Source organism: Belonocnema kinseyi, chromosome 3 (genome assembly GCF_010883055.1).
Source record: "Belonocnema kinseyi isolate 2016_QV_RU_SX_M_011 chromosome 3, B_treatae_v1, whole genome shotgun sequence".
NCBI classification, from domain to species: domain Eukaryota; kingdom Metazoa; phylum Arthropoda; class Insecta; order Hymenoptera; family Cynipidae; genus Belonocnema; species Belonocnema kinseyi.
In genome coordinates, this window is record NC_046659.1 from 101,037,105 (window position 1) to 101,063,577 (window position 26,473).

At 38.9% G+C, this 26,473-nt stretch overlaps 1 protein-coding gene across 1 annotated transcript in view; it reads left to right on the top strand.

The window, feature by feature from the left end:
• Positions 1 to 26,473, top strand: part of LOC117169685 (latrophilin Cirl-like) — a 236,542-nt gene that overhangs the window by 138,947 nt on the left and 71,122 nt on the right. The window contains exon 3 of the mRNA XM_033356169.1: positions 13,240 to 13,311. Within this exon, the coding sequence (XP_033212060.1) occupies positions 13,240 to 13,311 (72 nt within the window). The remainder of the gene's footprint in view (positions 1 to 13,239; positions 13,312 to 26,473) is intronic.

Below are 26,473 nucleotides of genomic sequence, written 5' to 3' on the forward strand. Positions count from 1 at the left end.
GTATGCCTTTATTATTATATTCCCGTAAAAGTATCGCGCAAGAGATGCGCCACTGAAAGGATCGTTTGGAACGAGCACCGTCATTAGATCCTTTGCGCGCTTGCCATATGCACGCTTCAATGTGCAAACCCCTCGTTAACGAATCATTTCACGCCAAATCGATCGAACCTACCATTGCATCTACTGACACGAGCTGCACTGATCGGGTACACAAAGAATAGCGAAATGTTTTTGTCAAAAAAAAAAAAATCTCTGCTTGTCAAACGAACACGCTATCAAAACGAGAATATCAAACCAATTCAAAGAAATTTTAAATTTAAATTTTTCATTCGGTGAGAGGATTAAAACATTGCGAAAATAACGAGGTTTAGCTTTCAAATAAATAAAATCTCTACAATTTTCATTGAAATTTGTCAATTTAGTAAACCAATTTGGGAAATTAATTTCCTGAAAATGTAATGAAATTTTTCTTCATTTCACTCTGAAACGTTCATTTGAATGTATGTTTTATTTAAATATTATAATGCATATCAAGGTTATCAGCAACGTATCTAGTGCAGAATCGTTTAGTAAATCGTCTCGAATCATCGAGATAACGCGTACGTGCGTTCGTCTATCCAGCAGAAGGGTTCCTATACTCCGCGAACAATTTATTCCGGGACGATATCCTATTATTTTCCGACCTGTGCACCTCTTATCGAGCCAAGGCACTCCGTTTTCAGACACGCGCATACGTGTGCTCCAACTGCTGGGATAATAATTGTCCGTGGAGAAAGGAGGATGAGGAAGGTAAGGGTAAATCCGCGGTTCGTCGCCCTTTTCCGGAAGAAAGGGTGGATGATCAACGAAGACGACGTGCTGCTTCCGAAAATAAGTTTATTTTCGCGCGCCAAACTACCGGAACAGTCGGTCTTCCGTGTTTGCAACCAATCAGCAAGACTGCCTGGATTTCGGAAACGAAGCATTTTCTCTCAAGCTTCCTCTCCAGACGCCAATTTCAGAGAAAAAATATGGCTCCCAGAGATACTTACTCACGATTCTTTTGCCGAAGTAGGAGAAGCAAGGAAATAGTCCTTAACTCTAGCTTCATATGCCTTGATAAAACCTACTCATTCTTCATTATTCCTTTCTTTGAAATGTTCTATAGTATTATTTCTTTTTCATTCAATATCCTGTTATGAGATCCTGTGGAATCGAATAGGAAATTCTAATATTTGAAATTGCGTAATATTAGATTTAATTAGTGACCCAAGCATGCTGCTATCCAAGCCACGCTAATTTTTAAAATAATTTTTTCAATTTCAAGTGAATTTGAAGCAATAAGCAGTGCAGTGTTTGCCTTCTGGATGGAATGGCTTCGCCTACTGTAAGATAGAGGTGAAGCATTCCTCATGAACGTAAAACGACCTTCGCTAGCACCTCCATTACGTTACAAAGGGCCGGATATATAACGCTCGAGCTGTAGAATCTCGCTTTAAACTTAAAGCGAACGTGTATATGAGCGCAGGCATCGCAATGCGATCCCTCTCGAGCGAGACTCAAATTAGGTGGTCTACTCTATAATTTTTCGAGTTCATAAAAATGTCGGTGAGCAAGGTTCGAATCGAGGTTCATGCCGACCGCGCGATGTAATTTGTGGTTTTTGAAGCAACCCGAATTTTTCACGCGTCCCGAATAAAAGCGATTGCTCTCTGCTGTCAATGGATGCGCTGCGCGCTGTACGTGCCCAGCTAACGCACTCGATAATTTCACCGAATCGCCACACGTGCGCGAAATACGAACATAATCGATTTTCGAAACATTTCAAGGGCTTGGAATTTTATTACCATTTTATATTATGGGTTGAGAAGAAATAAAAATCAGTTTGAACATTGAAATTCAATGTTTCAAAACATTTATGCGACTTTTTCATCAATGACATTTTGAACCATGCTACTCCTAAAATGTACTTTAAGAGACAAATTTTTCAAGAGTTTTGAAATATAGTGGACTGCATATAAATTGACAAAAATCAGGGACAAATTTTGCGAGATTCTTTAGGTTTATTCGGCTGAGAATTTTCGAACTTCCTCGGCTCACGATTGGAGCGGATATCCGCCGTATTAGGAGCCGTAATGGACTTTATAATCGTCTCGCATTCGTCTCGATCTTCTCGTTAAAGGGTTTTCAGCGGGAGTCTTGTTCGCGTGAGAGTGCGACGCGGAGATAAACAGTAGAAAATCCCTGGAGAAAAGCAATTTCTACGACACGATTTTCTCCTAGCGATCCCTAAGCGTGCGATCGGCCACGATATCCTGGCACCTTCGAGTCTCAAACGCTTACCGACCTCGCCATGGATCGCGCTTCTTCACTTTCAGCCATTTGCGCGGCTGTCAGTAAACACAAGGCTCTCGGTCGCGGATCACAGTTCTGCGTAGATCACGATCCGAAGAAGGGGAGAAATCGGTAGGTAGATCCACCGGCGTGATTAACGGACAGAAAAAGAGAAAGAATGAGAAAGAGAAAAAAGAGAGAGAGAGAGAGAAAGGGAACGAGTGAGAGAATGAGCGAGGGTGCGCGAGAGGGCGTAACGAACTCTGAATAAAAGATGGTTGATGCATTTGAACACTCAGGAAATTCATAAGCTCTGAAAATAGGGAAAATCGAACAACTAACATACTTAGTATATACGTATAAAATAACATTGTTGATATATTGGAAAGTTTGATAGAGGAGTATGTAGGATAGGGTGAAAACTAAATTTGGGGAAAAGTGATTGGCCGAGCACCGATGGTTGGTTCTCTATAATGACTGTTTTATATAGAGGAAAGGCGAGTACACCTTCTCCCCTCTCTTCTGTTGACAGTCTGCTCCTTTTCTCTTCCGACGTGCGGGGTCTATGAGGGATACCACATGCTCGGGAGCTCCTATTTTATCGTTAGTAGTTCGCATGCCAGGTTCGCAGGACATGGTTCTCGGGTTGAATGGGCGAGAACTCTCAACGTAAATGGCATCTACTGAGAATGCGAGTTAATTCACGCATAAGACTCCAATGCATCTAAGTCGACGAAGGTCTCTGGATCACTTCCGTATTTCTCGTTTCGCGAAACACGTCTGCAGCGTGACCATTCTAACCACAGATGCATATTCAACCCTTGCTCCACCCCTTGTTCCAAATGTTTTCCGATTTATTTCAAATTCATATCTAGTACGTGGATTATCAGTATGCTGATTCTTATTGTCGAATATTGATTTTGTCGTTTCCCTTCTCACGATTCAAGGGGGAATATGAGATAAAAATACTTGTTCAAATACCTAATAAGTTTGTGCTCAATCAGACAAATATTTGGGGGTCTACAACCCCTGTTTCGTTCCCATGCTTTTTATGTGGGAAAAATGGTGAAAAAGTGTCATATTTAGGCAGCTACCCGAATTTAATTCAGTCATTCATTCAGGAAGCTGTGGCTCCTGCGACTCTCGGAAAATTGGTAATATCTAAAAGTTAAAATGGCCTTTCATTTCTTGCACAAGTTTTCTTGAGCGAAAGAACTTTAATGCTAATTTATAACAGACACTTTTATCTAATGAAATTTGCGTTATTTAATGTTCGGCATACTTTCTGGAGATAGTTTTGAACTTTGCTCTATAGAGTAATTCCAGATTAACATCTCTAATAACAAAATTATCACTCGGCAAGACTACATGTAATTTTGGAAATGTTAAATCAGCGTCGAAGTTTTATTTTCGATTATTATTACGCGTCGCTCAGGTCATTTTTAATGTATAATTGATTAAGCTCAGTAGCAAGAACCAGGTTTTTAATTAAATTAAATCCTGACAGAACAGCCTTAGAAAATGCAATAATTTTATAATGACATCCGGCATAACCTACATTGGCGCCAGAAATTAGTGTGTCATTAATAAGAAGGGCATAACTACGCTTATTCCAAGCGTAACAAATGAAAGGAAAGACGCTTCAGTGACCACGTAGAAAAAAATAAGTGTTGTACTTGGTAAGGGGGGATTTCAATTTTTTCAGAGACAAAAGACTGCCGTTTGACGTTAAAGTTTTAAAATACTTTAAAGACTTATAAACCATTTCTTTTTGTCAGAAAAAAATTTTTTTCAAGGTATAGATGTAACAAATTTAAGATCATTTAAATGTCTTCAAGATTATCGTTAATCAGTTATTTTTTCCTGAATTTCCCACATTTACTTTTTTGTATGTTCTGTAAGTTGTGTTTACCGGGGACCCCCTAATTAAAATTTAGACTTCGGATTTCCTCTCTTTCTATTGTTAAGTATTCACCTATGACTTAATTAATAAATAAAAAGTATATTGGTTACTTTAAATTTTCATTTTATTCAATAGTTACAATTCAATTTTTCTTTACAAACTTCAGTGAAGCGTCTTTATCTTTCTAAATGAGATATCAGACGAATCGTCCTAAACAAATTGTTAACACCAACCGGTCACTAATATAGTTTCAGATAAAATTGAATATACAGAAAATCGATTTAATATTTTGTGTCTGATCCTTGGTTTAAAAAAAGAGGCCAAGCTTATCGTGGGCCTCGAATGCCTGGAGGCGGTCAACTACGCGTGCAAGATCGTCCGAGATTGCGGAATAAAGTTGGCTTGCTCCTGGAGCGTAGCTGGTGCGGTCCGGAGAATGCGAAAAATTTACGGAATCGAAGGTCCTCGGAGATCGTCCAGACTCAGAGATACACAGTGCAGGGTCGAGTGTCGAGTAACCGAGTGACAATGGTTTTCTCTCTGTCTCTTTCGTAGGTAGAAATGCGTACTCCCATGTATTTTCGCAAAACTTACACATGTGCATTTATTCAAGCAGCGCCATTTTTCACAGGGCGAGGTCGAAACGTCCAAACGTAGATATCGATACGTATATCGATCCCGCGGGCTCCGAACCGTGCGAACCTTGCCCACTCGCCGACCCTTCGTCTTACCTCTTCTTCCTCACCTAAGAGAAATCAAGTACCGTCGTAAAGTATCGACTCGATACTGCCCCGCGAACCGAATGGATTTCGAGGGTTCCTCGTAAAAACGTCCTTGGGAAATCGCTCGTATCGAATTACGCGCTCTGAGTAACGCCTTTCACGCTTTCTCCCTCTTTCTTTTTCATTTTTGCAAACATTTTCAACAGCGTCCCTTGTCCATTGGAGACAAGATCCGATTTCGAGAAGGTACTTAATTTCCTCAGTAAAAAACGTCCGTTGCTCGCAAAATGGAAAAAAGATGTTACCGGGAAATCATTCCCGTCAGTCCTATACTTGTACATAAATTATCCTTATTTACGCATTCACGCCTGCAAAATTAACGACAAGCGATACATATCAAATAGCCTTACAATGCAAGAAGAAGAGCAGTTCAGTTCAGAAAAATCCGATTTTAAGTTCTTTTATGTTCAACGATCCTTTGGCTTATTTCGTGCTATTGATCGCTTTACACATACTCCTTTGATACATCAGAATTGAATTACCAATATTTCTTCTCTTTTTTTATAATGACCACGATATTAAAAATTAAAAGTTGTTAGTTTAACACATAGTTTCCAATCAAAATTAAACCTGAAGATCCAGAAGTGAGAGGTATGATTTAGTGCCTCAATAAATCGATTCCTCACCTCCCAACCAGTCTGTTCCGCGTTCGACTCATATTTACCTGCTCATGTGATATCCGTTTCGTGATTCCGAAATACAAATATCTTTACTCCAGAGGGTTCGCTTACCTCGATATGGATTTACGTCGGCTCCGGTCGAACCCTATCGCCTCCAGCTTTCTGCGCTGTCAACATCAAGAGTATGTGCTAATTATTATTTGAGCGTCGTCAACACGTAGCGGGTTAAATTAGCCATTCGATGCTGTCAAGACCAAGCGGAGAACATGCATTCAGGAAACAGAATGGAAATGCAAGAGGTAATTGTACCCGTAATTCTTTCATTCAATTCCATTGTGCCATTGGGGCTGCTTACCAAACAGTTGCTCATTATTATTAAGATTGCTATTTTATTGTGTATAAATTTCATTCATTAGATTATCCTATAGTGTTAAAGTCCCTTAACATGTTTTCTAATCGTTTTTTATTCTATTATTTATATTTAATCGCATTTTCCCGAAAGTCGGGTGTTAAAAAAGTTTTGTTAAGGCATCGACTCGAAATATTTGCAATATCTGGTCATTATATATATATATATATATATATATATTTACAGTCTATTTCCAAAAATAGGCTCGAAATTATGACTCGAAACTAGAAGACCTTCTTAAAATTTTAATTAGTAGAATTAATAATTATGGCACAAAGTAGGACAAATAAGTATGCTGACAAATGAATATTCGGTAGCCTGATTTTCAATCAAAACTAAGTTTTTTCAAGTGGATTTTGGGAAACATTCAAGCACTTAAAATTTATCTTTCATATAAAAACAATCGTTTGTGAGGCATTCACGATCTCCGTTTTCGGCACAGAGTCCTTCTTCCACTCTGAAAATTCTCTCCGGGGCTACATTCGCTTGAAATCGCTCGTTTTCTCTACTCTCGAACCCTCTTTTCCATATCTGCAGTGACGCTGGATTTGATTTCCGCTTTACTATTTCAGTCGTTAACGTCCAAGGATCGGGACCTTCGCAACTATGTACAATCTTTAGGTAGGCTCTTGTTGAAAGCTCTGTCTTTGACAGAGTTCAGTATATAACTCAAGTTAAAACTACTGTTATATTACTCATTTCTCTTGAAAAGTAATCCTCCTTTGTTATGAAATACTCTTAATGCAAATGTTGAATATTGTTGACTGAAGTTTACCTTAAGCTGGCTCAAAATGCTCTTCAAATTGTATTAAACTTCACACTTTGGAAATATAATTGATGTTATATTGATCCTTCGTTCTCAATTCGAGTTTATTTTTATTCGTTTTTGTCTGATTGAAGGAACTCGCTTTCAGAGAAATAGATTTCCGGCTTTTCCAGACTTGCGGGCACCACATAATTCTTCGATATCGTGTTAAGGATTTACTCTTTACGATACACCAGTTTTCTCGATTGGTCTCACTTTTTACTTCTCTGATCCAAGGAAGGTCGAAATGGGCGAGTGAAATGATTCCACGATTGGTGCGACGGGTTTGATCCCCTTTAGCTCAACCCTGATCCGAAAATCGAGTGACATCGATCTCTTTGGTGAGCAACCCAGCTTTCTTGCGGTCCGTACCACTTCGCCTTTCCAGCTTACCAGTCACTAGTCGAGTGCAGACCTCTTTGTCTTATCCGATCCCCACGGTAAGCGAATAAAAGGCCGCCGTCTAAAGGGAAAGGTGAGGGAGGGAGCGCTTTGGCTTTGCGATTTATTGATTTAGGTACTTCATCTATGCGACACGAGTCTAAGAAGGGGGTGTGGCCAACTTTCTTGCGTAAGTATAAAGAGGACTCTGGTAAAAATCATTTTCCGAACACGATTGAAGCCCTTTGCTCTTTCGTTACCCTAAAAGACGAAGAGTTTCCGAGTGAAAAGAGAATGTGAAGGATAGAATTCCCTGAATTGTGAGAACCGACATAAATGCAGAGCAGAGAGTGACGAAAACCAGAAACTGCTCTCTGCGAACTCTTGACTTCTCGCCAAACGCATTTTTCCCTATTCAAATCATTGAAGCTTCGAAGAGCAAAATTAAGGTTGATGGGAAATTTTACAATGGCTGATTCAATTTTTATTAAAAGCAAGTTTTAATTTTGCAAATTCATTACTTTTGAGTGTTAGGTTCACATTTTCACCAGTGCAAGTCAAAGTGCCACAGTGCATCGTGTGCGATACGTCGATCGTATAAGGACATCGGGAGAACAATTGTGACTGGATATTTCTGGACGATCCGAGTGATGTAAGAAGACTCGTACCAATCGCAGCCCCGCCGCGTACGTCTTTCGTCTTCTATGAACGAACAAAAGTGCTCTTTTTTTTGATTGTATAATAGTCATCCTGCAACGCTCCCATCAACATTAATAATTATGGACTAATTTAATCGTCAATGAACCCACCCCTTATGTCGATGGATGCCAACTATATTTCACGGTTAAATTTTCTTTTAATCCCTGCTAAAGACACACCATATTCCTCTAGACTGTTAAAATGAGCGGCTGATTTCAAAGGGCACCGGTGTAGTAGTCGGGCTCTAGGTTATAATAACTATAATGATTTCGTTATTAGTCAACATTTCGTGATTAAATGCTCGCCTTGACCCTTTCTCGCATATTGCTTGCTCCGATGTGCCAGTTCACTGTTCAAGCTTTTCTCAAGTCTAGCTGGATTTTTACCATTTTGCAACAAATCCACCCATCTTGGCCAATTTCATCGCATTAAAGTCGACTGCACGTGCCTTTTGACGCGGCTCACCTACCATGCAGGCATTTTCTAATACCGCGCAGCGGAATGGAGACGGAAGGGTTAAAGGTCGATTACCATATCCGAGTATGAAACGTGCGATTGAAAATCGCGATTTCATACGACTCGCTCTCTGCACCGTGTATGGGAGTCTCTTGGGAAAACATGAGAAAGAGAAGACGGAAACTAACTTCTCCTGTAGAACGAGAATGTCACACTATGTTTTCCTGCAAGATTGTTTTCCAAGTTTCTACTAATGTGAAATTATCTGCAAGTCAAAGAACGAAAGATTCGAGTTGGAACTTTTTTTATCGCCTGGAAAAGAAGTAGTTCTCGCGCCTCGACAAATTGCACCAATTATTTCGCCTCCGAGGACAGTGAATCATTTGGGTCTTTATTAATCTAAACTGGTTTTTAATTAAGATGACTGACCTTCGACGCCCAGCGGCTGCCACTTACTCCAAGAAAGTCCTTGAATGATAAGACAATATTATTGTACTGTTATTATTATTATTGAATTATTATAAAACTTGTCCTCTAAACTTTGATTAAGGTTGTTGTTTTTTGTCATGTCACTGACAAAGTTACTAAGTGCTCGATGTCATGATCGAAAATGACAGTCGTATTCCCAGGAAGGTGAAGGTCCAGAGCGTAAGATGTGAAAAAGGAGTCCCCTGATATTAATGGGACGTATTTTAGTCGAATGATAAATCGCTTGACTACTCCAAGTTGATTTTATTTATATCATTTATACCTACGTCTGTCCGCGCTTTTATATATGCCGCAAGTCGTTCATTTCTCGAGAACATTAAGTTACGACCACAAAGGTATATCGTTCATTTTTTCTCCTCTGTTTTCTGCTCTCATCGTGTCTCCACTCTTTCCTCTTCCTCGGCGTCTGTCTTTCGTTGCCGGAAACCAACAATCGCAATACGCACAGGGACGCACTTGAGAGACGCGCATTGCCTGAAGAGGAACGTAAATTTCATATTCAAAGACAATGAGAGATTCCTTATGAATAAAAACTCTTCTTTCAGAGAACCTAAATCTTAGCGAGGGAAGACTAACATTTTACTAGAATTTTTATTTTTAAACATGGTTTAAATCTTTTTTGATTCAACTCTATTTGCAGATAAAAAATTATCATGATAAAAATCAGACTATCTGACGTGTCGTTTTCTGAATTATACCATCACTTCCGATAAATGTGCAATCTATTAGCATCGCCCCATCCGCGAGCATTCTTCCAGTTTCAGAAATGCGTTGCTTTGGTGGCTGCGAGGTAGACTTTCATTCTTTATTATGCCAGTAACGCGTTTCCTCGCGAGAATTATAGCTTTGGATACCTGTTTCTTGAGTGAGGAAGAAAAGGAAGAAGGGAGAACAGATATAATGCGCCCACTTGCGGTCTGGACCGCCGAGGGCTGCTGTATTCAATTATGCAGTGAATTTCACCTCCTTCGTATATGCCTGTTCCATTTTGCTTCTGTTGTTCGAGCATCATCGCGCTAATACGGATAGTCTGCAGATATCTGTGGTTTGCCACCTTTCAGAATCTAAAGTCAGAGAACAAAAAGTTCTAAAATGTTATCCCAGTTGACCTGGAATTTTTCCAATGTCCCTGAAACCCCCCCCCCCCCCCCCCCCCCCCCCCCCCCCCCCCCAGGTGTCTCATTAGGATAGGGTACACCTAGAAGTACGAAGAACAACCGATATCGATATGAAATTATTCATGTCGGAATGCCCAACCAACCACCATTCGCTCACTTAGATGTTAAAGGGCATCTCGAACCAACCCGTTCTCGTATCCGATTAACCTATTTTGCGAATGAATCGCCTGACCGCTCGTCCTTTGGCGACCCTTTGATACCAATACCTATAATAGTTTAACTATCCTCGGGCTGCGAGTCTGATGAATCACTTTGGATGCTTCGTTTCCTTCAAACTCGATCACAGAGCTAATTAGGAAAGCAGTTGCCATTTCATGTTTCAATGCAAAATTTAACATCTAAGTGTATTATGTATAACTCCTGGTGCTTTCATCTCATTAGGTAACTGAATTTAGTTTCGATTTAAGAGTTTGACCCCTAATCTATAGGACAATAAGACAGCCGTTTACAGTTTAGACGGTCAAACTTGCCATATCTGGATGGTCATTATAATATGTTCTATTTGACCATTTCAATACTTCATTTTTTATTAGTGTTTGTTTCTTGATTTATTATTACAATTAACTACTTATATTTCTTGAACAGTCAGTGTCAAAAGCCATCTTTGAAACAATTTCACGTGTCGGTAAAGTAGAAACTTAAGTCAAGGAAATCGAAGCCTGACAGGGGTATGCTGCGGTTCCCGGTTATTATAACACGTCATTGGCACGTCTCTCGAGGCGTTTGTGCGGGAGGCAATTGAGAGACCACTTGAAAACTCTGCTGCGATAACTCGAGCAAGTATGGGAAATAGGAAGCAACGGAAAATGTTGCCAAGACAGAAGGTAGACGAAGGTAGACTAAAGAGGGAAAGCAGTTGTTATTGTTATCATTGAAAACCTTCAACCCTTGTGCATCATTCGTCAGAATCAAACTCATGTTAGTCTCAATTACGATCCAGCAACTTGAGACTACTTCTGCCTAACAGAACCCAGATACATTTTTTATCGTGATCACATCTTCGCATCCTATTTTACTCGAGACAAATAGGACCTTTTCAGTTTCCGATCAAGTATTCATTTGACAAATGAGTCATGCACTCGTTTATTCCCTTATTCTGCTTTAATGTAAGGTTAATAATAAATCTGTTCATTCCTTTACGTGAGATTATTTTTTTAGTTTTAAATGAGGTTATATAGAAGGAAACGTTAGCAGCTCTGCTTAATTTAAGGCAATACTATTTTAATCTTACGTAATTTGCTCCACCTCTGCTTTGAACAATGAGGAAGTCGACTTTATCGTTATGGAGTTAAAGGGGTAACTGTATTCAGTGACATTGCTGATGTCGAGAAACCGTACTTTGCCTCGGTGTAATGAGGTAAGCATGTAATGAGCGAGCGTCTAGGTTTGGTTTATTCGAAGATCCTTATCTACCCTTGTCAAGGCCTTGGCTGTCAAAGTGTTGCTGTCTTCTCAAGAGAAAGAACAAGAAATCTCTCAGAGCATACCCTATTCGAGACACTTGTCTTCAGTTCCGAAAGGGCTTTAATTGGAACTGCGAACCGAATAGTAGTTAACTCAGCCCGCATTATGCTAGATGAGTATTTGATAACTTCATCAAGCATTTAAATTAGAAAAAGAATCCGAGAAAGAAACTAAGGTTTGAAGCATCAATCTCCATTTCATTTACGAATTCACAATCGATCTACAAGGTAAATTTTTCTGCTAACAGATTATTTTGTTAAAGAATGTCAATCCGTCTACTTTGGGTTGTTAAATCGCATAAGGGGAAGGTGAAAAGCTCTTCACGATGAAATACTGTATCTATGTCTTGATTTTAATTCGTTTTTCTACTTTACGATTCTGGAACTGGGAAAGTTTCTTCGTTCAACAGATCACCCACTCGATCCCGTTGCTATCCGTGTAAACGTTGGTCATATCGGATTGGATGGCGTTCGTGCGTGTACATGGCAATAAAGGTCCGTTAAGGCTCTCGTCGGGAGTCTGTTTGTGCCACTGGAAAACAGCACTTTCGAACTAAAATAGCACTTGACATCTGCCTCGAAGCGAGGCTCTCGAGCAGTAAATATTTCGATTTCAGATGCGGTCTTAAGATCCTGAGGATGGAGGAAGGAGGTGAAATAAGAAGGTGTGGTGAAGGCTCGATTATATGGAAGAGGACTTTTGCGGAGGCGGATCGTTCATGTAAAGGTGGAATTTTCAGTCGTACAAAAACACCTAGGTTTACTTGCAGAAACCGTTGGGTTGCCACCGACCATCTGAATGTTTCAAAGCTCACTACTCTGCAAAACATTCTTGCCTAAAGATTTTGCCACTACTTTCTAATCAAGCTAGGATTAATGTTTCAAAAAAGAGATAGATTTTTTGAAAAGGCAAAAATTCCACTTAAGGGGCGAGTAACAATGAATAATGCCATTTGTGACTATTAATTAAACTTCCTTAAATTAATGCTGGTTGCCCCGATGAAAATTCAAAGTACGTGCCAGCTAATCTTATTGTTGTGTATATTCGACATTTGTGTCAAATATGGTTTTGATTATTCTATAGTAGTTAAAAGCATTCGAATAATAATAACCATCTAACTTTAATTACAGTAATTACTATTGAGCAATAACTTGCAACTGAAACTGGATGTGTATAAATTCAGTTGGCTTTTATTATGAGAGATTGTCCTCGGCAATAGTTTACTACACATGTGCGCGATTTATCTAAATAGGATAGCTGATACTCGAATGGATTAATGCCTGGCAGTATTCAGTCAAAAGATCCATCGTTGATCAGAGATCGATGGTACTAAGCGAGTAGACTGGTAGGGAAGATAAACGGAAATAGGACCTGTAAATCGGTATCATGATACAGTGAACTTGGTGTAGTTGCGTGGGCGATCATGTTACTATAGGTACTGATATGCTTATGCTGGAATCGGTATATCCGTATATGAACATCAAAATGGAAAAATAATTAATTCAGAATCATCTAACAAAATTGGTAGACATATACGAGAAAAAGTTAACTTTGATAAAACCCTGATTGCGTGGTGTATGCGGAGAATCTCCGCGTGCCACCGTGTATATTTGTAACTGAACCTCCAGAAAACGTCGAGTTGACATCTGGCCAAATATTTAAGCTTAGCTGTAACATGTGTTTATGTTACCATACTTGGTTGACCTAACACTGTATGTGTGTTTGTCTTTCTTTTTTCAGGTAAGCCATCCGAGTCTCTTTATGGTCGAGCGAGTCTGGGAAATGCAGGACACCGGGACAAGGTGGCTAACAGTAAGTCGATCTCTCCTGTAGAGATTCTGAATGCGCGAGTTAATATTCATCGGGCCGAGGTTCCAGTCGAGGTCAAAATGGGCTCGGTGTCATTTTTTGATGAGTGACAATTGACAAATCTTTTGTTACGTTAACGCACGACCGCCGAATGAAACTGATACCGTTAGAAATGAATTTACAGTACTGAAATTACTTCCAGTCAAAGATTTCCTGACATCTTTATTCGTTTGCTTTGTTCGTCTGTCGATGTTCATCTCATTTTTCATTCTATTTCTTTGACTCATCACTTTTTCGACTGAACTTTGACCGATGATTTATTTTCATTAATTTATTTTCATTTGTTCTTACGTGCAAGACTTTCTTTGAGGAAATCATGGACCTAAGAATCCGAGGGGGCATCAATTCCAATTTCGATGTAGACAAGTGAAGTACAATCGAATGAGATTGCAAATAATTACAAGTATATTGAATCGAACTATTGAAAATTGTACAATTTTAGTCTGTACATACCCATTTTAGAATTGATGTAACTCTCGTCAAAATTCTTTATTTTAATTTTAAATTTTATTAAATTATTTTTCATTACAGGATTATTATGATTCTTTCTCATTTGCCTGCTCTTACTTCTCATTATATTTGTTTATTTTTTACGTATTTGAACATTCTTTCATTTATCATCAGACATTGATTAAGTTGGTTTAATTTTCAAAACGAACTACTTGACTTGCCTGCCATGCAAGTTACACAGAATGCAGGATGGATTGATTAGGACAATGTTTATGCGGGTGTATACTAGTCCTGTAGTTCCTCAGATCTGAATGTATGTTTATTTCAAAGAAACTAAACGTGCTTACATACTTATACATTTATCAAGACAAGCATCGCTTGGATGAAAAGCATAGAAGTGCGGCTGTCTGCCACCAGACCAAACAATTTAACTCAAATGACTAACAAATATTCTTCTCACGCCACACAAGCCTCTCTATTTTCCCTTCTTTTTCAGTACACATTGAATTAGCCTGGATCTCTATTCAATAAACTTTTGTTCGTGTGCGGAATAATAGTGACATCTTTCTTTTTAAAGATCAAAACAAAAATATTTTGTATTATTATCTCGTTTATCTCACAAAACGCTTAAAAAGAAAAATCGTAGGCAGTTTCACGTAATACAAAATGTATTTCCTAGTGGTTAAAATAATAGAAAAGGAACTAGGAGTCAGTAAGAAAAGTTTTAGACAGGTGAAGCTTCTAAGAGTGTGGGAGGATCGTTCAGGGTGAAATGGTGGCGAAAAGTACGAGGGCATAGTAATTATTCACATGCTCGGGAAAAATAGTACAAAAGATTTAGGAAACGGACGTAGCTTTAGGGAATAAAACACGGGCGGCAGTTGGCGTCAGCGACGTCAGTAAAAGAAGAAGGAGGTGGTAACTGGAAAGAATGAGAAGACTGAGACGGGCCAATGAGGGAAACGAAGGCACAGGAAAGTGGCGAGTGAAGGAAGAGAGCTGAAAGAGTAAAGGAAGTTGAAAAGAAAAAGGAAAAAAAAAACGTAGAAAAAGAAAGACCTTGCGGGACTCGTACCGCGGAAGACCCACGACCACTTGGGGAAGAGTCCTTCGGTCTTTTCGTGCAAAATTTACTGCGTTAAACGGTCGCCTACACTCGCGTACCGCCAAGAATATACGCGTCTTCGCCCACCTATTTCCAAAACCTACTTACCTCTATCTCTACTTTAAAAACAAAGATTCCCTCTTTTTCCTTGAAAAAGTAGTTTTTCATAAGCGCTGTTTTTTTAAAATTTGGTTTTGAAGCTAAAAAATATTATAATATATTATTTACACCGTTTTTTGTTAACCCTATTCCTTTAAACGAGCTTTTAAATAAGGGCTCTTTTTACATGTTATGCATCTTCTGCCCTTTCCTTCTCATTTATTCCGTATGATAGGTCTCCGAATGAGTTTCCATGTGTTTCTCGACCCTTTGGATATTAAAATGATCGCGCTGGACTATCAGGTTATAATACGGAAGCTTTCCACAGTACTCGTGGTCACGAATATTATTAAAATAATGAGTAGGCGATTTCATTTCCGAGGGACATTTTTGTTCCTTAAACAATCTTTGGAGAATATTTGAAGATATCAATGAAATATGTTTAAAAATTTGAAATATTAGATGGAGTAGAATAAATTTTCTGGTAATGAGATTTGTTGTGGTTGGTATGTATAGGTAGCGTTCGTCCTGGTGTTCCTTGAGGGAGATGATCCCTGAGTTCTGGGACATTTAGCGAGTGAGATTAAACGCGTTTCTCCTGGGCAAAAGCGACGCCAGTGATACGCACGAGTTTACGCGGAAATCGCGTTAATTCCATGGCAACGAAGCGTTGGTACGCGGCCGGCTGGTCACCCTCAGGCTAGACGGAGGGCCAAGCGCGGGCGGACGAAATAAATCGCGTGAATTTTCGACGCGTGCACCCAGCCTCTGGCCGTCCCACGTGCGTAGGCAAATATTTGAAATTCGTCGGGTGTTCGCGACCAAGCGAGGCCAAATACGCGGTCGCAATCCAGGAACAGCAAGCAGACCCCGGAAAGCCGGGAAAAGAATACGCGACAACGGCACACGCACCAAAAGCGCAGTTTATCCCTTGCACGTCACAAACCCTCTTTATTAAACACCTTCGTTTGCAGAATGCCTTTTAATTTATTTCTCCCTCACCTTTTAAACTTCGCTTAACATTATTAAATTTCTAAATAACGTTTTCAACTTTCCGTCCAGAAATTGAAACTTTTGGGAAAAATAGTTTATGAAAAAGTTTCGAACTAGTTCCGAGGTCTCGAACATGAAAAATATTAGAATGTTATACGTATACATTCGTGTCAAATCATACATTTCATAAAAATATCTGGTCTGTTCAGAAAGAGTCTAGAATAGTTCAGGAAAAGCCCGGAATTTGTCGACTAATGTCTCATGAATGTAAGATTTAACATTGAAGGTATTATTTCCGTACCAGAGACTTCTGAACAAAGTTCAAAAGTTTTTAATGAAAAATTTTTTTCCGCTTAGTGGGACCAAGGACAATTGGGAGTCAAATATTTTCCTGACTTATACCCGATCACGATCACAGATGAAAGTCAATAGATGACCTATTTCTTGAAAAAGAAACTTTTTATTTCACTTTTCGTTTCCAATTTATCATTATTAGCAAACTGAATGCGTTCTGGATTGGTTGTAAGAAATGTTGTTCAATTGGTTTTGGTTGTTTGCTTTTTCTTGACACAGGTTTACAGCACGAGAGTGTTTCCCAAGTTTTGCGATTATTTTTCTTGAAAAGTGGAGGTGTGTGAAGGCTCTTTCTGTCGTCGAAGCATGGTTCGTGGCACTTTCGACCGCGCGTTCGAACTTTCTTGATCTACTTCTCTGCCTCAACCCCGTTCTTCGTTTCGTTCGTTCCTTCTTTCGTTCGCAAACATCGGGGTTGCCACCCGCGTATACTACTGGAATGCGCCGGAATTCCGCGGCGGCTGTGAGCGACGAGATAAATTTTATTTAACTCGTGTATGCGACGCGAGTGAGCACTGTCTATAAACGACCCCAGCTTCCTTGCTTTCCTTTTTTACATTCTTATTTAAAACACCCCCAGCCTCTAAAATCGAGCTAGTATCCCAAAACATACATGCACAGTTTACTCAAAATAAACTACATTAATTAATTATAGTTTTGTGATGGGAAACCAAAATATGCTCCTCAATAAATATGGCTTCTCTCTCAATTTCTGTCTTAGTTTCTTTCTATATTTCTCGTTCTTTCTCTTAACATGTCTCTGCTATGGTCGACCGGTGGCGTTAATGGTGCCGCAGATCCCCATCGTTTCTCATTCCTCGACCGACGAGGGATCGAGCAGTGTCATTTTCTTCTCGCGTATCTTTCTTCCTCGTTTTTTCCTTTCGGAGGTAAACGACAGCCGTTATTAATGGTCGTATAACTAACGGCGGTCTACGTCAGGCGCAATGAAATACCCGTTTTCAAGTCTTCGCCTCGAACGTCTCGCGACGTGCATTATTTTACCTTTCCCGCACTGTAATCGAAGACCAGACCTATTCTTCATCAAAAGTCTAATTAAAGACGATCTCTTAAATAAACCTGCATGCATAAATTTGGCTTTTCCATACCAGATTCAGACAAATGGCCTATTTGAATGTAAACCTATGAAAGAATTTATTTCCTCCCAAGGAAATTGCTTCCAATCGCCAATGCAATTCAAAACACGATTTGTTCACTATCTAGTATCTAGCAATTTAAATTAAATGGAAAATATTTATATCTTCTCCTATTTCCCTTTTCTTTTCTTACGTTGGGGTGGGAAAAGCACCTAATAAAAATTGCGGTTAGAATCAGACCGCAATTCCCCCAAGAGTCTTAAAAATCAGCACTTTGTCTCCCCTTCGGGTTTAGCTTTTCCTTAAAGAATAAATCGTCGGATATTGAGGCAATTTCCAAAAATAGGCGTGCAGCGCAGATTGGTGAATGTAAAAAAGAGGGAAGGTAGCAATAGCTCCCAGTACGATTGTAGTAACGATAATCGGTTCTCAAGATATGCATAAACGCTCTCGCTCCTCGCAGCCTCCAAACCGTGTACCCATGTACCTTATCTGCTGACGATCTCTCCAGAGATGCAAAAACAATTCGAGAAATAACATCCGCTGCGATCTTAGGGTGGAGCACACAGGGTAAACTTAGCCTCGCAAGCGCCGTGTTCACCGCACCTTCAAGTAGGATTTACTCCTGGAAAGAAACGACCTACATCGATCCCCTCTAACTTTCCATGCAAACGTCCACCAACGGCGAAACTTTGGCGAGCTTGAAATTCATGTATGCGCCTAGAAAAAAACTTTATTTGAATATTAAACTTACGTCACGTTTCAGTATGGCAATTTACTTCACCTTGGATGCATTTTTATGACCGGGAAAAGGGGCGGTTCCACGATTTCTATTATGAATTTCTTATTCAAAGATAATACTTATTTATACTGAACCGGGAAAACCTGAAAAATCATAGAAGTATACTAAATAGCATAATTTAGAGCTTTTCCTATTTTCATGGTATTTCTCCTGCTTCAGCAAATATTTTCAGAGCTATTTCCTCTTGCTTGAGTAGCATTTCGACTTGATTGTTTGCCACATTTCGTCTCTAGTATGGAGTAAATTTTCGTGGAAGAGAAGAGAGAAACTCGAGAAAATATCGCGTTAAGTGTGTGGAGAGAATTGAGTATCTGCCTTCGCTGGTTGGGAGTAAAAAGCAGTACTAAAACGAAAGTTCATCTTTGTTAGTGGGAAGCGAGTAGATCATAAGCGCGTTTAAAGCATGCTCGTTTCTTAAACTGCAAGAGCTTGCTATGGCACCGTTGACTCCTCGTATGGTCCGTTTCAACGAGAAACTAACTAGGTATCATAAAACTTTGTAAACAGTACGAAAGTGCAGATCTCAACTAGAAAGAGCGAACATCTAAGAGTTCTGCCCTTGCGAATAAAAACTATTTATACTGCATAATTTCGAATCAGATATGATCGTATATCAACGGATGTAAAATTTGACACCGTGTTATGCCCGTAATCTCGAAAGCACTACTCGTTTATGGACATGAAAATATTTTATGTCTAAGAACTAGTTTTCGCTACGTTTAAACATCTTTTTAGATAACCAAAACTACAATTTCCTTTAAATTATATTTCTAGAAGTTTTTGATTGAATTAATGTATATTTAATTTAAGGATGATGTTGAATTAATATTTACGTTCGGTGAATAATTTCTTGATAACAGCGGTAGATAATTTTTCAGTGAATTTCCCGGTGTGGACGTCTCCAGTAGAATACCTGCGCGTACTATATCCACAGAGACGTTGGCATAATACAAATTATCTGCATCCATTAAACGAACTGCATAAACCAGTGTAAAGGAATTCTCGAAATACCGAATGCACAGTACCTGCCATTTATTTACGACGGAACTGGAAACAAGCGTAGAAGCATCTTGACGAAACCCTTGGTTATTACAGTATCTATTTGGGTATAAACACGAGATTACGTTACTGAGGGAGGTTGGAAAGACAGGTATTCCTGAGATAATAACTCGTCCAAAAGGATGACTAGGCGCCGTCTGCTATCCATGAATGTCATTCGGTGTCTCTCATGTTCTCTAATGGGGTCTTTACAGATAACGGCTTTGGCCCACCTAAATTCTTGAAATGTCCTTCGATTCATCTCACAGAAAACACACCCTCACACTCCAAAAACAGAACTAGATTTTGTATTCTTATTTCTGAGTAAAACAGAATTTTTCATTTTGATTCTTCAAGCTGATTATTACTGAATCCATGTAAAGGTTTAATTTTCTTTTAGAGACTTTTTTACTTTAATTAGAAAGTCCTCTAAATCCTTAATTTCGGTTAACGAGGCAATGCCAATCTTCTGGCTCGAGTACGACAAAATGATCGGAAATCCGATGAAGCGGATGCTGCACTTGACCGAAACTATCCGTTGGCCACGTTTCGCTCTCCCAGCGTTAATCCGACTTTGTTACACATCGGAACAAGTCACGTGTAAATGGGGGATCGATGGATTCCACTCGGAAGGATTTGGACAATTTTCAGTGCCGACACGGTCATTCGTGTCGACTGAGCTGGGACTCGGTGCTATAGACCCACGAGGTCTATATTGTAGTTAATCCATGTTCCGATTGTATCTGTTCATTGGGTTACGAAGTGCCCAGCCACGGGGCCTCGGACATTAACTGTCGTTGTTACTGCTACAATGATCGCAGATACTGCCGGTTTCATCGTATTCGCTATGCGTCGTGTGTGTTTGCATGGGAGCATGTACTCTGATCGATAGAACGAAATAGAGTACCACCCTGGGACGAAGATCACGACGCTGGACGCGCAATTCCATAGAGAAACCTCTTCCCATCCACCTTGCTCTTGCCGATTCCAGTCTTCTTTCCCGGATTCGGATTCTAGTTCTTATTTCGCAATTCTCTCATATTCAAATTAATCATTTAAGATAAATAAAACAATAAACGATATGATTAACCTCGCACAAGAAAACTTAAAAATACACACACAAGCAAGGAAAGCGTCGACCTTTTTTTGTTTTTTTTTTTATCATCAATTTAATTCCATTGGAACTGATATCTTTGCCGAAGGAAGATTTTAGTTATTTATTCGGTGCTGATGTTTTCAATAGTCTTGTGGGATTTTTTGAAATCTACTGGTGCTATTAAGATATAAGAAGTTGGAGAGATGAAATTCTGTAAGTAGCTTGCGAGTCGATTACTCGGTTCCCATCGTCGAAAGCGTGGGGATCATAGGAGATAGTCGAGGGCAGGATGGGGTGTAGGGAGAAGGACGAATGACTAGCGCAATTAAAGCCGAGGAATCTTTGGAGAGATAAGAGGAACTGGCCGACCAGTCGGACGGGAGAGCCTTGCAGGACTTGCTCTCCCTGGCTCCTGCTCTGACCATTCGTGAGCGACTGATAAAAAGTGTCGCGCAACGAACCACCATGGCGGACCTATAGTTAATTAATGATATTGCAATTACGTATACCTTCCTTCCTACCTACCGCTGGGCTCGCGTTGATCGGGAACCAGTGCTTGTCGGAAAGAGTGCCTACTAAACCGCAAGAACGAACCTATCTTTGTTCCTCTTCCTTCCTCTCACTTCTTCATTCTCTTCTATCTCTATGTTCAAACGCGTTCATACAAGACTGCCTTGGCCAGTTCCCCTGTTTGCTTTATCGCTGTCTCATTAATCGAAACACAGAAATACATTTAGGATACTACTGTAAAAACGAAATAAAGTCAGGCATGTACCCGTGGGCTGATATGTGCCGTGGTGGCCCTCAACAGTAAGCAGAATTGACCACCGCTCACTTTGCCATCTTAGCAAACGATTGCTTCAGGAATCTGAGTTTAATTAAATGAATGAGATTAAAAAACAGAAATCGGTTCTAGCTCTTCAATATACTTCCTGTCTTGATAAGAAGTTTAAACAAAGTTTCACAAAAAGTCAGAAATAGAATATTTCAAATGCTCAATTAATAATTCATTTTTGTCACAATCATATAGAAAAAGGGATTTTAAAACCTAGGTAATTAAAGACAAAATAGTATCGCCTATGTCCTATGAGGTATAGATATTAACGCACATCTTTTGCACGTATACACATGTTTCTGAATTCTTTTGAATTCTTTGTATTCATTTGAGTTCACACATTCATTCTACGAAAACATTTTTATCTTGATTTTAATGGTTATTTTATGAACAGATTGGATTTTGATTGGGACTATTCAAACGCGCATTTCTAACTAGAAAACTAGTTCTGATTTAATAATCAAATTACCTCTTGTTGGCAAACAAGACAAAGTGATGAAAATTAAATTGGGACTTTATTGTTCTGTATCAATTGTTTTGAATGTCATTTGCAGCGTACCTATAATATAACTGTAAATCAGTAATCGTGTGTAGATTTTACTGTCTTGATTATGGCAAAAGCCAAATCTGCATTCCTGTCGACCATGACTTATTTTGCCAGAATATGTTTGTTCCTGCAAAAAGTCATTCTCAGTGAGTGAAGAACATGCAATTCCATCTAAAAATATTATTTATATAAACCTTTAGTTTTAGTGGGTTTGTTTATCTTTCAGAATCGTATAATTGATGCAAAATTCAATTAAAATTCAGTTCGATATAAATAAATACCGCGATTACCATGCTAGCTTGATAATTAATTACGAATCAGAAAATAGGTAAAATTATCAAATACATTTACCCATGCATATATCGGAATTTGCTCTAATTAATATGAGATTGAATTTATATCCTACAAGTTTGTTTTCGATTGAAGCATTAGGTGGAATTTAATCAATTTTAAATAATTGGATATAAAACTCATTGTAGAACGAGAGTGAAGGAAATTAATTGGCTTTTGGACGAACGCAAAATGTGTAAGACAGGTCTTGGTTCTTCAATTGGGTCAAAAATAGGGAACTTTTCAGAGAAGTTTTAATAAAGTTGGTCTAATTTAAGGTTCGTTTCCTCCTCAATGCACCTCATTTTGCACTTAAAATCCTGACCCAAAAGTTGAAGATGAATTATTTTCGGGAAAATTCAAACAAAGTTAGACATGTCCTGAAATTTAATACTTTTATTAACTCACGAGTTTTGAATGAAGTCTTTTGTGAGACGATTGTGAAAGTTGAGATTTACTTGAGCAAAATTTTGGATAATTATAAAAGGTCCCATCTTGCCCCATCTTGGCGTGCATATTCTTGCTAAGTAATCTCGACACTAGGTTCGGGACAGCGAGAAAGACGTGTAAATTTTGGAGTCTGGAAATGTGGCGTTGTTAAGCGATCACATTTTAATTTTGCAAAAATTCACTACCATTACGTCTTGGACGATTCCCTCGTGTCGTGGAGTGGCAGAGAAACGCGCATAATTCAAGAGACGACCATTTCAAGCGCTGAAACGACTTCTAAAAAATGCAAGCGTGGTTCTCCGGCTTTGCCTCGAAAGAGAGAGGACCCCACCTGCGAGTCACTCGCTTCTTTCAGTCGTAGTCGACCGCTAATTAAATCGCGAGCGGAAGCAGCGCACTTGTCTCGTGTGTCTCATTAAAAAAATGTCATCTTCCGACCGGACTTTGAATATAATTTTCCCACTTAAAAATAGGTCTAGGATATTTAGAATGAAATTTGAGGACGATTTAAGTCTTTAATCAAATAATTTTGGATTTTATTATTAAAAGAGTCAGGAAATTTACAAAAGTTAGAGGTTCTTATCAGCTGACAGGGAATCAACTCTGCTAATTGAATTCAACAGGTTTTGATTGACTTTCAGTGTCGCTTAGGGTGATATAAGAAATTTGACCGGAAAAAATAGGATCAATGTCGTAATCAATCATTTGCGAAGCCCAGGAGACTTCCTGGAGCGTGAAAGGTTCAATTAAATCTTCTAAATCGATTAAACGTTGAAAAGCGTTAAGAAGGAAAGTCTGACGATCTGAAGGTCCTGTGATTTTCCGAAACGTCAAAAGGGTGTGAATTATACATTATGCATATAGAGATATTATACAAGGGCGTGTACCTACCATGCACGCTCGCTAAAGGCGTACCTATGCAAATGAGAAGGCACCCCTTCCATTCGAATGTCCCAAATATAGAATTTCTGATAGGACTAACGAGTTTTCTGCAAACTTGTACTTTGCTAACTCCTCTTATCATCGATTATTTCCGAATCACTGAACATTATATCTTCTTACAAGATTTTAATTCCCGTTAATATAAAGATTGCAACTGCAATATTCCGCTAGAGTCTCGCCCCCAGAGAATCTTCATAATGAATATACCTCAATTGAAAAATCGAGCGTAAGAAAATTACGTGAAAAGGAATTAAGGATTCGAGTGAAAAGGGACAAGAATGATTTGAAAAGTAAGAAAGTCGTTTTAAGCTTAAAAAGTGAGACTCCTTTTTATCCCCCAGTACGTGGTAAGAATTTAAAACCAAACTGCTTATCTCAACTTCAGGACAGCCTGGCTGTAAAATCTCAATCTCTGCGTTGATCGTAAACTCGTTTTGGACATAAAGCTTTACGTTGTTGTTTTGATAGAATATGGTTATGGTGGGGCATTTAATGTTCTATGACCAGTGTTAAAAGTACATTTATGCCAAAAATTGTCACTTTGCTGAAGATTAAAAGAAACGAGGTATTGAGATTGCACGTAATCTCAAATTCTGAGTTGAGTTGCGTGGGTTGGGTGCGGTTGGATCTTCCTTGATTCAAGGGGCTAATGCACTGCACTTTGCTTTGTATTATACAAGTCTGGATGATTTGCACGCACCTATACTCCCACATTCAAATTCTTCTCAAATTATATAACTGGTATTTAGATGTATCTTCCCTAACATAAAATCAATAAGATTCATTTTATTGCTATAGAGTGCAGGCCACGAAAAAGCTTGGGAAGGGCATGGAATTTTCAAACCAGACTTCTGTAGCAAGGAATATTTGTAAGCTTTTGAATATGTTTTATAAGAACTAAGAGACTCTAGGAACTAATACCATTGAGTCGAGGACGTGCAATCAGTTCCTGTATAATCGCTCTTCGAACTTCTTGAAAGCCGTTGACGAGTGTTGTATAGACTATAGTACAGAGAGCGCAAAAGTGCTCCAGGCAAGAAGAGAAAGGCATGTAATTGCAACCTTATCGTGTTTAAATACAGCGCTTAATAATAGAGAAACAATTTTTCCTAATTGAAAGCCTTACGCGTCTTTGCAGAACACAATCGTCTCGAGAGCCTTAGACATACATTACAATTTCGAAAGGAGGACGATCAGTCCGTCATTATTATCTTCATAATTGTGTAATGAAAATGTTCACGGATTATTTATCGCTTGCCTTCTATTCTCGATTTCGAAATTATCTGATATTTTCAAATTACATTCTTGATGTAATTAAAACTTTGTTACGAACGAGTTTACTTTTTGTCGAAAAATTAAAATTGTATAAAGTTAATTGGCAAATTAGCAGACCCGAGTATTGAATTCGCAGATTTACTAAAATAAAAAACCAGAATAGGAAAGCTCAATTTGAACATTTTCACCAATTAAAATGTGCTCTGTATACGACATCAACATTGCGTAACAGATTGTGTATCTGTTTTAAATAAAATGCGAATCGGCACTAAATTCAGTTGAAATTGGCTATATGTTGGGATAATTCTGTGCATCAACTACCGCGGCCTGATCGTGGTTTCAGCGATGATGAAAACAAATTTTATCACTGTGCATTTATTTATCGCTGGTTGAATTACTCGAACCGTCCCCAGAGGCTTTTGCTTTTTTCATCAAAACAAAATGGATACTCGATATACTCAGCCTCTCAAAGACTTTGCGGTGGTTGCAGTTTGACATCATTTCACTTTTTAATCTGGCATAAAAATTAACGCCATAATTCCGACTAGTTTTGGAAATATCATTTTAACATTCATAAAATAAAATAGTAATATTCAAATCAAAGATGTATAATGTATATTTCTCACCCTCGGTGCTTGAAAGTTTTCGTAAAGTACTCTTAAATCGACAGTATTCCTGGTGTTTCGGACTCTTTAAGCTCTTCCGAAGAAGATGAGGAAGAAAAAGAAGACGAAGCAGGAAAATAAAGGAGTAAAACGTATGGAAAGTAAAAGGAAAAGTGTGGGTGAGGCGTGTCCGCTGTAGGTTCGTTGAAGATTCGCGGCCTGGACTTACGACTGCCGTTGCCGCATAATGGATGACTTCCTAACGACACTTTAAGATTGTTCTCACTTCGAATCACCAAGTATTTTCTTTTCTAGTAGCGCATATGTCAAACAAGTCCAGGGAAGAGTAATCGATTGTTTGTACCCTTCCAGTCCTAAGTACCTTTGCTAAAAAAATAAAAAAATATTTTGTATACTTTTTTTTCATGACCCAAAGAAATTTCATTGCGTGGAATAATAATTGATATTGATAAGAATGAATATTAGCTTCTGTTAGGGTATTGCTCATTTTGTCTCATTCTGTTATCTCGTAGTATCCAAGATAAACAAAATTCCGGTACGCGAATGCCGAAAGAGAAAGGACCGATGAAAATTGGTTGAAGGCGAAAGAAACTTTAGCGTCCCTTCCATTAATTCCTGCCTTCAAAGCGTTACCTTGACTCCATAAAACTTGAGATTGGAGACTCCGTGGAAAATCGATTTTCGCCTTAATTTCGGCTTTGCGATTTCCTCTCGCGGCCAAGGAATCTTACGTGGGTAGAACAAACCCCGCAAGAAAGTTTGCTTCACAGCCGATCGAGGCATCCCCGAGTTTTCGAAACTCTGACAATATATATAGATACTGGGTTTCCCCGTTTGATCTTCTTCGACTAATCAAACTCTCGCGAAACTCGCTTTCTCAACGAGTGGTGCCGATACCAGGAAAGCGAAATAAGAAAAGTGGCTGGATCAGGTCTGGTTAGATTGCGCTATAACACGCTAAAATGAATTATCTTCCCAGATGAATTGTCTATAATTTTCCCTTTTGAAGATCGTCGGTAATTACTAATTCAAAGCCTGTCTCGACTAATCCAACTGGTTATAATAC